A 14,675-nucleotide genomic window follows, 5' to 3' on the forward strand; every position below is an offset into this window, starting at 1 on the left:
GGACTTATTTCTGCTTGTGCTGGGCATCTGAACCAGCTCAGAGCAGCGCTGCCCTGCACCAGCTCCCTCTGGTGCTCTGCAAAAAGCTCCCAAGGTGGGAGCAAGGAGAGCTGCATGGGCTGCAGGAGAAGCTGTACTTGCCAGAGGAAGGCTGAGCAGCGTGCAGCAGCCTGGAAATGCTGTCTCTATGAAAAAAAAAGATTTCAACCATTCCTTTGGGCAAACTCAGCCAGATTTTTCTGCAAATTAAACTAACCCAATTATTGAATTAGCAGGAGATGCAATACGTTTGAGAGCAAGCAGAAAAAGAATTTGTCCGTCAAGTTGTCATGGCATTTGTACATTGCTTTCAAAATCTGAAAACAAAATGAGATCAGCCTTGGCAGGGGGAGTGCCCAGGCTCAGGGCAAGTACGGCTGGTGGGGCCAGGAGCCCATGGCCCCTGCAAGTGGAAGTCTCTGTTCTTCCACACCTATTTCCTTTCCTTTTTTTTTTTTTTTTTTTTAATAACTCTGCTACTTGTAACAGATTTTCTGACCTTACACACCCTTTTCCCAGTTAAGCCTCTTTTTCTCTCAAATTATTACCAGGAATTTAAAAAACAGCCCAGGCTAAAACTCTGTGCGTCAACACTTCAAGTCACTGCTGATCAAGGTGTGCACCTGTGCAAGCTCTGGGGCCAATCACACCATGACTGCTGGAGCCTCCGCGGAGTGGGTTTTGAAATGAAATCCCAAAAAAGCCAGAGCAAACTCTCACAAAGTAATGGTAAGTATTTTTATTCATACACACTTGCTTTGAAACTACAATTAATATTTAACAAAAGCATTTCATGCAAACAAAGATTGAGGATATCGAGAATTAAGAAAAAAAAAAGATGCTGTAATTTATACATCAGTCTTGCCCACTATACTTCCAATTATTTTTTGATTTTTTTTTTTAATTAATGGTGTCTCCAAATTTTCTAGTAGCATCTTGCACATAAATGATGAGAAAATAATGTTCTCCTCTTTATAAATACAAAATGTGGGTCTTAAAATAACAATCAAAAATATGAATGAGTTCAAGGTAGTATTATTTCTTTTTTTAAAAAAGGTAACATTAAAATAACATGCAATCATTTTAAACATTTCAGGTGTATTCTGTATTGTCGTGCAAAATCGTACACGTGTTGGGATTGCCTGAAGTGTTTTTAAAGGAGGCAACAAGCTTCAGTTTGTTGACATTATTTTTCTTACATTCATTTTAATAGTTCAAGTGAGAACAAATGAAAGGCTTTGTGGGCAACCACCCCCGGTTGAAGTTTGTGTTATCGCTGCAAGAACATTTTTGTGTGCCCCAAGTCAGCAAGGCGGCCAAGTGTGCAAGCCCTGCTGCCTTCCCTGGGACTCGAGGCCATGCTACTGTAAGGAATCACAACTGCACAGGCTCTGCTGTGCAGGGCTGGGGCTTCCCAGCACCAGTCTCTGCTCCAGGACAGCCCCGAAGCACAGACTGGGCTCCAGGCACCCGTGGGTGCTGCCTTGCTCCAGGATAGGAGTGCTCTGTCCTCTGCAAGGACTGCGCCGTGGTGCCACCACTGTCAGCAGCGTTGCCTCTGCTGCTCCCATGGGAAGGCAATAAATGCAACCATGCCAAGTCAAATGATTCATGGGAAAAGGCTTATGAACCTCAGAAACCTAATCTTCCTATGAAAACGTTCCTGCCACCTACATGATTATAAAAACCATAATGTCAGCTGTAGACTTTGCAGTATGCCCTGCACTAAGGGCTGACCACACGGCCAGATCTGCTGCCATGGGCTGGAAGCATCCACAGCCGGGCAGCCAGACACATTGCCAGCGAACCCGGGGGGCTTCCTGCCAAAACCCGGTGGAGACCCAGCACGGCGACCCCAATGGAAGCAGGTTGGGGCCAGCTGTCAGTGCTGCTGCTACTTTTCCTATACTCCACTGATTAGAATTAATAATTGGCTGCCGATCACTTTTTGGTCAATGGACACGAATGGAACAAAAATAACAGAACTACGGTGGTGATTTGCTTTTAGATTTGAACTGTGGTGTCACATGTAAGCAAAAGAAAAGGGTGAGGATATACGACAGGAATACATTAAAACATCAATGGAATTAAACTGTCATGGATGGACCAGCTGCGTAACAAAAAGCGCTCCTCCTTCAACAGGAGTCAGTATAAACATTACTACAAAACAGCTGTGCTGACTTTATTTACCCATAGGGAATCATGCCCTACAAGGTCAGTCTGCTAAGACTTCCATTTACACGGAATTTTTACATTGCACGTAGAAATCTCAGTAATGGAAAAGAGGGAAGTGCAGCTGACCCACACCAGCAGCACACGCACCCTCACGCTGCACCCGGACCCCCATTAGCAAAAGCTGTACTCCAGATTCTGTAAGAAACATATCAGATCTGTTTTTATTTTTTCTTCAAATGGTTTCAGTAGAATTACTAAAGTTATATAAAAAAGTAGAAATACCATGGTATAACCAGTGATACCATGCAAGTCAAATAAGCTGATATAATAGTAAAAATTATAATAATACTTACACAACTCTTTCCAGGTTAAAAGTGTATTAGAAACATTAACTAAGAAGCCCTCACGCCTCCCTGCGAGGTAAGTAAGTATTATTATCCCCATTTTACAGATGAGGTAACTGAGGAAGAGAGGTCACCAACTCGCCAAGGCCACCACGGGCATCAGGGGCCACCCTGGGAGGCCAAGGCTTGTGCTCTTGGTACCCCTCTCTGTCCAGGTTCTCTGAGGAACAGAAGGGCTTTAGTGCATGGTTATTTGTTATAAGGCTGCTGAATTACCAATCGCCACTGGCACGGTTACTGGCTGATATGAAATCACACATTTATGGAGTCAGTTCTTATTTATTTCTTCCACTCAACTACTTCAGGTCCCGTCTAAGTGTGCGGAGCTGAGGAACAAAGTGCTTTAGCTTCTCTACTTTTCTACTACTTTGCAGTTCAGTGTCTGCCTACCACACAGCACACAGGTAACACATGGCCTATAGCTGACACCCACGCTTGCAGACAGAACCTTTGTACCATAAGTTATGCTAATGAGTAAAAGGACTCAAAGTCACATTAAAGGTTTCCAGAAGTTTTGTGGCAGGTCAGAAAGCCCACTGTAAACTCAATACTGCAAATGTGCTTTCTACTCATATGAAAGCTTTATTATTGTATTATTATTATTATTATTATTTCCAACAAGGTGTTTTGTTTAATATGAAGGATTTTTCTCCTCTGCTAATTGCATGCATCTGCTGTGGCATTTCACTGGAACTGCATCCGGATGCACCAAATGAGAAAAAAAATAATGCAAGTGGTACTTGTCAGTCCTGGCCTTGGACACAGCAACTTTCCTGCTAGAAGGCAAGCTCCTCTCTCACTTAACCTTTTCAATTTTACAAGAGCTCAGTGTTATCTTTGCCCCACAAGAAGGGATGGATTTCAAAGGCCAGCAGCATTTATGTATGATGAACATCTCTTAAACTAACAGCTGATTTCTAGAAGAACTTTCTTCAGTATATAAAAAGAAATTCAATTGTAGTTCTGGGAGGAATGAAGGATCAGAAGTTAAATTGCATTTCTCCTCTAAACTGGATTAAGGCAGAGTATGTTGTTACAGGAGTGTGCTCTCTGCTTCCCACGTCTCTGCAATCCTCGCTAAGAGCACTGAGGCTGTCCTGGAGACCTGCAGTCATTCCCCAGTGAATGAAGACACCCAAGATTTTGCCCAGATGATGAAATAACTTATCTACGAGCATGTAAAGTCTTGCTTATTCACTGAAAACAGCCTGGAAGTTTTACATGGTCTAAAGGCCCTACCCATACCCTCTGTGGGAAACAGACTCACTCCAGTGAATGGGAAAGAGAGAAATGACCAATTCCCCAATTCATCCCTGCTGCAGCTGCCCTGTGACTCGGCCTGGGGGACAGCAAGAAGACCACAAAGTGAGCAGGAGAGTTTCTAGCATTATGGAATCACATATCACTTGTACAAAAAGCAACATAGCAAATAGTTTAAAACAAAACAAAACAAAACCAAAACCAGCAGTACAGAAGGGTTTGGAGGTTGTCTTGAATTTGAGAGAAACTGGAGCAGTTGAGTCCAGAGAGATTGTAGTTTAGTGAATCCCAAGCTTCTAAACAATTCAAGCTCTACACAAACCTAAACTTTTAGCACTTGGGATCGGGGTGGCTGCAGAGCTGTGCCCCCCGAGGGGTGCGTGGGGGTCATGGCGCTCGAGCATGTGTGGGACAGACCCAACTCCCATGACCCCCACCCAGCTTCTCTCCAATGTGATGTTCGATTTTACTTCTAGAAATCTTTGTAATACCCTGGGTGCTCGGATTGCTGTTGCTATCAAGTACAAGGGAAAGCAAGGCATTCCTAATGCCTCTGCTGGTAAACATTAAGAAGCCAGACTTTATGAAAAACATTATATAAATAACACCTGCATTAAAAAAAAAAAAAAGAAAAAAAAGAAAAAAAAAGATAGAAACATGCTCGCTGGATATGTAATGTTTTACTTGACATAAATTTCTGGGTAACAAACATGCCAGCTGTGCACTTTGAGTTCTCGTTAAAGGGCTGGTCCAAGCGTTCACGTGCAAGTGCGCATCAAAGAGCAGCGAGGAGTTCCACAAGCATTCAATCCCTTTTGACCCGCTTGATTCTTGCAGCATCAAGAAGTTCACAGTACCGTTCAGGAAGCACTACAGACACCCGCAGAAGGAGACGTGAGATGCCGCAAGCTCAGGAACTTGAGGTAAGGACATAAAAGAGGAATTCCTGCTTCTGCAGTGGCAAAACTGAGGAACAAATGCAAGTGCCTAAGAAACTCACAATGAGAAGCAGCCACCAAACGAGCAGCTCTGTTCAGGTGTTGGACCAGCTCCTTACTGCCATGGTACAGGCAGTGTCACGTCACTGCTGTGCCAGCAGCAACTGCCTGGCTGGACGCCCCTACAACTCCTTGGGAAAACAACCAGCAGAACCACTCAGTCACATCTACTGGTTTTCTCTTTCTGGCTTGGGCTAGGTCCACGAGGTGCTGCTTTTCTGGTTTCAATATCTTGTGCTCTGCTATTTCTCCCTGTATTTTCCTTTTCAGAAGTTCCCTTTTCATTTCACATTCTTAAAACGTGCATAATGCCCGCTCTCAGATTTACTCACTTGAGCACCTCTTCTTTACTCAAAATTTGAGCCTCAAAAGTCTGTTGAATCTATTATCTTCTACAGCATGACACCCAGATATTCCTAAACTATGGCAGGCTAATAATATTTAGAAAAACACAGTCATGAATGCTGTACTAGTCCACATGCCTTATGGTGAAAATCATACCACAATCTTTAGGTATATAATATATAAACAAGAAAATAAACTCCCAGACTTGGCTAACATATTTGACACAGAATGGATTAAAAATTTTACTCCTAAAATGTATTAAAATTACTCATTGAGTTCTGTTTATTTAGGCATCAATCTGGGAAATGGTTAGGTGGTGAATGCCCCTCGTTAGCAGCGTGCTACCCCGTGCCTTAGAACTGTCCCATCCAGCCGCTAAGGGCTGACCCCTCTCACCGGGGAGATGCTCCGTGCTCAGAGCTGTGACTGCAAAAAGACTACGGCTGGGCAAAAGCCAAACATCTGGAGTGTTCCAAATTCCACGTCCTAGGCACCAAAATCTGGCTCCGGAAGGCATCACGGGTGCAGAAGCGTGACACAGTTGCCTTTCCCAGCCAACCGCACTTTGCTCAAAAATTGTCCAGTGCACCTCTGGGGTCGTTCCCGTGAGTTGGGACCTTCCACGTGGCTACGGGATCTGCAGGACTGGATCTTTCTGACAGAATCTTTGGCACAGGTTTGACGTTTTATTGTAATAAAAGATGATTAGAAAGTAGATCCCCCCCCCCCCTCCCCCAGTTACATATTCTAGTATAAATTTAAGTCTCTTATGGCAAATATCTTACTTTTTTGAGTATGTTTACATGCTGGAAAAACTGTAATCAGTCTGCATGCAGCAACAGAGACATCATGCTTCTGGCATCGTCATGCACATCTGACAGACAAAGAGTGCCTATGGCTGCTACCATGAACAAGGCAAAAGGGAAAAGAAAGGAAAACGCACTGACTACTATTTTACATGCTGCAACAAAACCAAAATAAGCACAGAAATATTTACTGATCTTTGAATTAATATCTTCTGGTAAGTTGTAAGAGGAAATATCAAATTTTTTATCTAAGTGATAGGAGAGGAGAAGATTGCATTAATTACAGTGTTCATCATTGCAAATAAAGTCTATTTCCTTCCCTGTAAGTAATAAGCAGACGTGAAATGAAAGCCTAATTGAACCTTGTATAAAACCTGCAGGTAGCAATTATTGTTTAAAAGTAGATCTACATTTAAAAAAACAGATGATACCCTAAGTCATTAACAATATCCAAAAACTAAAAAAAAAATCCAAACCCCAAAACAACAGCAATAAAACATTTAGCTAAACCTAAATGATGCCATTCAGAACAAGAACTTTCACAAATAAAGCACAATTTGATTTATAAAATTTTTATAATACTCTTTATGCTTGATATGATTATGTCAGTAATATAGATCTGCTTATTGTTAACCCTTATTATTAAGAGTTATTACTAAAGATGTAAAATTCATTGCATGAAGCATACGTAAAATGTATTAAATTCCATTCTATCGATAAAACAAGTTTTAGGTGCTTCATTCTGACTTGATTATTTTACAGCCCCAAGTTGTCTGAGTTAAAATTTACTATTTTAGGAGTAAATTTCACTTGATTTTCATGAGTTATTCTGGAGAAATCAGGAAGTCACTTGGGGCTGCATTTTTTGTTAATTTAGTATACACGATGTTTTCTTTGATTTACTGCCCTACACTGCAGACTACAAACACGCACATGTAAATAAGATTTAAGGAGTTACAGTTCTGTTTTACATTCCAGGTTAACAAATTTCTTAGTGAAATATTGGTATTAGTAGAACCGGTTAACAGTAAACTTCAGGAGTTGTGTAAATTAAATTAACTGAACACACAATGGCACCCTGGATCACAGAATAATCTCATGGAGATTAAAATTCACAAAAATATTATTAAAATTATTACTATTATTATTAAAGACAAAATTTCACCCTTGAGTTTATCACATGCTACTTAGCAAAGATCCTAGAGATCTGGCCACTGCTGAAGCGTGTTTAAACGGGGTGTTGCGTACAGGACTGGTTCACGAAGCCTCGGGGTCTACTCTGATTTTATCCCCCCCTCCCAAATTTGTTTCTGTGAAGTTTTTGAAACAACCACTTTCCACAATGCTTTGCAATGCCTCTCCTCCCCGGCGCATTTCAGTCCCGTGTGCTGCTGTTCTCCCCAAAGTCACCGTAAGACCCGGGGAGGAGTGGTCCCTTGGGGCCGCGGGCTCCAGTCGCACGGCATCCCCGCGGAAGGGCTCAGTGTTCGAGGTGTTTTCTCAGACCCGGGGTCTCAGATTATTTCTAACGATAGCAGAGTGGAAAAGGGAGAAAAAGGACAGGGGGAAATTGCAAAACTATGCTATGTACCAAAAATGGGTAACTTTAGACGAGTCAGCGGTGACTTCTAGGAGAAATAAATGGGCACTGTATAGTAATTTATCTCCCATTAAGACAATGTCTCTGTTGCAAAGCCAAAATCCTGAAAAAGTGGCCTTTCCCCCCATCATACACTTTCTAACCCTACAATTTTCAGGCCCAAATGGAATCAACAAGGCAAAACCCTAAAAACTGTAGGGTTAAGGACTGTTCCCCACTGTGGGATTGCTTCCTGTTCTGCTGTTTCATGCTACGTTTTGTAGAAGGGGGTGTACGAACTGGGGGTTGACATAGGAGAACCCTTCAAAATCTGTTTGGTCTATGTTAGCAATGACCAACTGATCCGGCGGTGTTAACACTGGCTGTCCTCGTGTGAAGAACTTATCGAAGTTTTCAGCACCTTTGCCACACTGCAAGAAAAAAAGAGAAAAAAAGACTGAAAAAAATCAACAGTACATTGGCAGTCCCAGCTGTTTGCAGATTTATCAGGGTGAGTGCAAGGCTTTCCCTCACTTCTTACAACTAGTTACAGAAAATTTTCTTTCGAGATATTTTAACGAAAAAAAAAATCTCAGGCAAACAGAGAGGATTTAATAGATAAATTCTGATGAAAAGCTGAGTTAGAAATGTTCCCATCCATCAGCATGAGGTGACAAGTTAAAGAGGCGTAAATATTCAGAACCAGTGGGATAAAAAAGGAAAAACAAAATATTTTTATGGACACGTATTGGCAAGAGATACTTTATCTGTCAAGTCTTTTGCTTCTCCATAAAACTTTTACAACACAAAATTAAATTTTGTGTTAGTCTTTGTTCCTTTCATGATCTGCAGAAAGCTTAATGAAATTCATTTACATACTTCAATTCTTCCTTGTATAGCACATAAACTCCTGTGAATCCATAAACTTGAACAGAGCTATACTGGCATAACATTAACATAAAAGAGCAAAGAGGTTTTACCAAAGGAAATGTTATGTGCGCTAAAAGTATGAGCTAAAGTTGGATATAAAGCTTGGAAAATTATGAACAGATTTACATAGGCATATAGATATATTTGCATGCATGTGTGTTTGCATGTATAATCTTTATTATTGTTGAAATTATAGCACATTATAATGCAATTGTCTATTCCCAGATCTAGCTCTTGCTCAGATGCAGAAGATATTTATTCCAAATCACACTTCAGTCCCACTTGGAACAAAGCAGACATGAAATAAAGTCTTGCAGGGTAGTGAAAACCTGGGCGACCTCGCAGAAGACAGCATAAAAAACTGCGAGCACGACCAGACAGTCCTCTAAGTGTGGAGTGGAGACATGAAGATGAATGTGACTCTCTTAGGAAGAAGAACAAGCACATAAAAGTAAAACGAACTACTTAGCTCTACCTGAAGAGTCACTGCACCATGGATTTAGAGGTAGGAGTTGGGACAAAATGCTCACCAATGCTCCCCACCATGAGACCCTGCATATAGTACCTCTGCTGGATGCACACTGCAGACATGCTCAGGTACAGCAGGTATTTATTTGCTCCTTGCATTCTGAATTTCACCCTGATTTAACCCCCAGGTCACCTCACAGGGCAGTGATGTCAGGCAGCTCCATAAAACAAAATGGAAGCGATTCTCTTTTCCAAACTTCTCTCAAGAGCTCAACCACCAAATTCCCAGCAAACTCCAGCTGCCTGCCCAAGAAGGGAACTGGGGCAGGGAGCGTACCCTGGGAGCAGGTCCACATTACAAAATGTGCTATCACAGCTTGCTTTCTTTTTTTGTCTAAGAGAAGAGACACATCGTCTCGTGAAGCCCAGCCGAGAAGCATGGTTATATATAGCTACACACGGAACACAACTCATTCAGAACAGAAAACAAAAGAAATCAGGTTTGCAAAAGGATAGTTTGGGGGTGATGTAGGAAACAGCTGGAAGGCAGGAGAGTACGATTAGCAGCAAGTAAAAGAGAATGAAGGTGGGAGCAGAACAAAGTTAGTTTGGGTACAAGAAAGACTTCACATCTGGGGAAAACCAGACATTGAGTATTGTGGAGAGGTCCAAAGGTAAATCTGTTTATCTCAAAACCATCTGCTGTAACAAATTCTTAAACAAAGTCTGGATGTACTGTACATGCAGTGAACACTTCTCGTCATCCCTGACCATTTCCTCTTTACCTATCCCTGGAGGATGGCTGCACTATCAACTATTTGCGTTAGTGAATGTATCTACATTGGGATTGGGAGGGTAACACTGCATTACGCCATTAGCTTCAGATTTAGAGGGGAACTTTGAAAGGGCAGAAGATGACTTGTACGACAGACCACTATTAAACATTGATTTTTCTGAACTAATTTAACATGAATAAAACCTCTCATTTAGAGGAGAAACAAGCGGAAAGGAGGACTGTTTAAGGGAATTCAAAGATGAGATATGTGGCTCATGCCCTGTCTTGAAAACCGTACAATTTCCAACCTCCTTGCAAAGCACCTGGCACAAGGACTTGGACAAGCCAGCCAGTCTGAGCTGCAAAGAACTGCTGCTGCCCCAGGCACTAGTTGTTTTATATTTCAGATGAAAAATGCATGCTCAGGTACTGCACCGTAGTGCTAATAAAAGTAGGCTTGTTCCATCTCCAAAGACACTTGAGCAGGTTAAAGGCTAATGGCGGTTTGCTTTTTTCACCTGAGGTTCTGTGCTCACTGAGTACCCTGGTGCCCACTGAAGCCAATGCCTTTTGGGACATGGAATGGACAGAGCTGAATTCTGACAAGGGGAAAACTCTCCATCATTTGGATGAAAGTCAGAGCATCTCCAAATTAACAGTCAAATTTATTTGGAGGCTGTACAGTCGATTCAGAGAAGCAACCGAAAGGATATTTCCACAGGGAAGACTTTTTTTGCTTAACAGATGTTTTACAGAGATGTGTGATGCTTCCACAAAATTATGCTCAATCTTTTTGCCTTTTTTCCCCCCAATAAACAGAAGCTATTCAAACCAGCTGCATATTGAAACTAAAGCTCTGACTCCATTAGGTATCTCATTACTGCTTATATTGGTAGAGATGGAGGAATAACTCATTAAATGTAAATGTAATATGAACAAATTTAATCATTTATCAATCTATTTGCATCTCAATTATATATTTTTCTTCACATTAAAGAACACCACTGCTACCATGAGTGTTAATGGGGTATTAAAGCAGAACTGAAAATCTGGGACTCCCAGAACTCTTACACTTACAAATATGAGAAAATATCCTTCCTGCCAAGTATTCACTCTATGCCTATGGCCTCTGAAATGTCAGTTTGGAAGGGAAAATATTATTTAAACCAACTGACTGCTGACCCCAAATCTGCAGCTCCATACTGGAGTGAGAACTGTGCCTGTGTGCAAAAGCAGCAGGATTATTCCTGCAGCAAAGTGCTTCCCAGAAAAGATGCACCTAGAGTGTTTTTCTGAAAACAGAACAAAATTAAGCTTATAAATACGTCCATGTCTTGACACACATTAAGGTTTGTGTGTTTTTTTTTTTTCTAGAATCAATATAAATAAAATCAGCAACCACAATAAATGAGTTATACATAGGGTATGTAAATATCAGATTTGGATTTTAAATTATCTTTGTCTGGGAAAGTTCAGCTCCACGTGAATGCCTGAATCTCCTTGGTGTCTTTCAACAGCAGCCTGTATAAACAAAACCGGTCATGATAACCACAGAGAAAGATAACAGCTGCTCTGAACAGGAGCCAGGATCTGCCACCAAGCGTGCTATGATGGAACCAGACCATATTTCAGCATTTAGTATCATTGTGCTAGCATTACTTCTAACTTCAAGGAGAGTCTGAGCACTCAGTTCTCAAGCTAATTACACTTACAGATGTGAAGGTAGACTTGTTTTATGATCAACAGTAATTTTGACCTAAAAAGCACATAACGAAAATCTTACATAAAATGTTCTGTAATAAGTGCAGCCCCCCTCTGACAGCCAGCTCTGGGAATGGCTGGCCAGGCTTGGCAGCAGCAGGTATGGATTTTTACGCATGCAAAATCCACATTATATGTAAAGGATGATTTCCCCTAGCACTAAACACTTCTCACCATGCGACTCCCTTCCTGGCGAGGTGAAAAAGGGATTTGTATGCAATAAGGGAGAAATATATTCTGCCTCTGCTCATTAGTTTGTGATACCCCACTAGCATGTCTGTATTGACAAATAAATCAGCGCACAGAGCAATGATCCTATACCTGCAGTGCTAGAGACTGTTACACATCTCAGCTGAAGTGTAAACAGTGTTAGAGAAGAAAGATTTGATGTCAAGACATAACAATTTATAGCTGTTCCTGAAAGCTTATATTCTTGTGTGCAAATAATTTTTTTTACCTGTCAATAAAGTGCAGGACATGCTGAAAGAATTTCTGTGTCAACAAATGCAGTTCTTCAAATTGTGCTATGCAATTGGTTCTTGCACTAAGGACACTTGTTTGGATTTCTAAAATATTCCTACAGATACACGTGCGTAAAACAGTAATAGACATGTAAAATAAATCAGGTACCATTCCTGCAAACTCAGCAGATCTGGGTTCTGTCACTCTAGGCTGGGGAATGTAAGTCCCTGGGGAACAGAGCCCGCTGAGGAGGGAATTCAGTAATTCAGACACCTTTAGTCACTGACTTTGGACGCTGTTCAGAGGAGACAGTCGGGAATGGCATTTACCACATGCCTCAAGCAGCTGATGTGAATATGCCAGTCTTGTGTGTTCTTTTCAGCATCTCATGCAGTGCATGAATGTCCAGTCAGGACTCCAACCACTGTGAGACTTTTTCACAAAGAGCAAACAACACTGGGTTATGCTGCAGGCTGCCAAAACATTAGCAGACTTCCAGATGGCTCAGCCACCATCAAAATTCCCTGTTTTAGCAGATTTTGAGCACCACCAAGCCAGCACCACCCTGACCCCGCAGGAAAGCATACCCACAGACACATGTGGCAAGGGACATGTCTGGCCCCTCACTCACCACTTTGGGCTTGAAAGGTGGCTGGATCTCTCTGTTTTCCAGTTTTTCCCAGTCAATTCTCCTGAAGAAAGCATGTTCCCTGATGTCTCTTTCACCTTCAAGGCCACAGCCGAGGCGTTTTGCAGGATGTTTAGTCATTAGCTACCAAAGAAGAAAACACCAAATGATTACCCTGAGTGCTGGAGTGGAAGCGAGACAGACGTTCCCCAGATTGCAATGTTCTTGCTCCTCTCCTGAAAATGCAAGTTGCTAATAAGATTGCTTTGAAAAGCTAAAATTTATTTTTTGAAGATGAGTTTCCTTGTTTCATCGCTGGAGACAGCATGCCAGCAGCCAAATTAAAGGTCGTGCTTGTGCACTGTTTCCCATTAGCAGAGGCGAGCGCTGCAGGCCTGGGTGGGCACACGGTGCCCTGGGCACACCATGGTCCCGTTGGCTCACAACACAGCTCGCTCCTGCATTTTGCCTTTGGTCTTTCATTTCAGTCCTATAAATCTCCAGAACAGCTTCTGCCCGACCTCAGCGATCAATTAAACTTAATAAATCCCAGTATACCGAAGCTGTATGAAGTACATTTTTCTGGGCCTGTTGAAGACATCTCATTATGGAGCCTACAGTTTCTTGGCACCCAGCTGACAACATCTCATCCATGTTTCCTCCCTTGCATCCTTAATGACATCTTGGTCAATACTACACCCAGTTGCATAGATTAAGCAGACATGGGAAACAAAACAAAACAAAACACAACACCAGCATTGCCAGATTGGAAACAGTAATGTGCTCCCTAATTAACAAGCTCCTTCAAAGGCTTGTTTGTCCCTTGTACGTATCGTACATTAGGCATTGAGCAAGGCAGCCTTCAGCTCTCAGTTCCAGTGTTATGGGGACTTTTTAAAGCTCTTCTACAAATCGTATGTGATTAATACACTGCAGGCAGTGATACCTTGACACATCTTTTTAAAACCTCAGCTGTACCACTTTAGTCTCCCTCCAAATGTTCATTTGATCACATTCCAACTCTGAAATTAGCAGAGACCCGAAGCAGACTTCAGGAAGCCGGCTAGGCACCGGGCTAGGATCACATCACGTCATTCTTCCAGCTTAACAGCAACTTTGCCACTTTTGTTAACTTTTCTAAACCCCTCACTTTAACAGTAGGTGATATAAGAAAATGTGAATAACGTTTCTAGCAGATGTAATTCTGTTTCAAAGTCATTGAGATCACCAAGCCCAGCACGCTCTGAACCAGTGGAAAAGCTGTCAAGCAGAGAATTCAATTTGAGGAGCACAGCAGGCACGTTCGCCTTGCCCGACCGTGCACTGGCCTGGGATTGCTGAGCTGCTGCTGAGTACCAGCAACACAGCTGCTCCTGCACTGACTTCTTAGCTCAGGTATAATGCTCACTGAAGTCTGGGATTAATTTGTTAGCTTAATGCAGACATTGAAGATGTTATATCACAGAGACTTGACCTTACGCCTAGTGGCGCGATGCAGTTTTGACTTTCTGAACTCCCTTTGCATAAGCAGCTAGTGGAATAGCAGCAAGCAGGAGAGCTGCAAACAGGATAATTGGATCAGGTTCAAACTGTGCTGGGTGAACGTATGATTTTCACAACAAGGCATCAATCTCCGTGTACTTTACAAAAATATATCGTTTAGATTTTGTTACCAGAAGCAGCATGTCTACATTGATATAGGCTCCAAAATTAGAGTGGTCTTTCATTTTACTTTGTTCTAAACACCTTTTCTTTTTCTTGATGATTTTTCCTTTCAGGATTAATATCCAAGTTATGTGCAATATTACTTAAATTCTTCTGAAGGAAAGGAAAAAAGTAATGACCAAATTAACTGACACTAAGTGCAGTGATGTAAGACGTCAAAGTAAGGCTTTATAGGGGATGGGTTGGAAAAGCTGCAGAATGACAGTACTCTAGGGAATCACATCACTAGGGAGTCAAGAGAAAGTCAGATGATTTTTTTTTTTTTTTTTTCTGAGCTAATCCCTTCAAATTAAATCATTCTTTTCCTTGAAAACAACAAC

At 41.8% G+C, this 14,675-nt stretch overlaps 1 protein-coding gene across 4 annotated transcripts in view; it reads right to left on the reverse strand.

Moving 5' to 3' along the window:
* Positions 1 to 763: 763 nt before the first annotated feature.
* The window catches only part of PRKCA (protein kinase C alpha), a 170,007-nt gene continuing 156,095 nt past the window's right edge, over positions 764 to 14,675 (reverse strand). For all 4 annotated transcript variants that reach the window (XM_068655192.1, XM_068655191.1, XM_068655189.1 and 1 more), the window contains 2 exons: positions 12,634 to 12,774; positions 764 to 8,037 (listed from right to left, as the gene is read on the reverse strand). In XM_068655192.1, coding sequence (XP_068511293.1) covers positions 7,873 to 8,037; positions 12,634 to 12,774 — 306 coding nt within the window. In that variant the 3' untranslated portion in view covers positions 764 to 7,872. The remainder of the gene's footprint in view (positions 8,038 to 12,633; positions 12,775 to 14,675) is intronic.

Source organism: Anas acuta, chromosome 18 (genome assembly GCF_963932015.1).
Source record: "Anas acuta chromosome 18, bAnaAcu1.1, whole genome shotgun sequence".
NCBI lineage: Eukaryota > Metazoa > Chordata > Aves > Anseriformes > Anatidae > Anas > Anas acuta.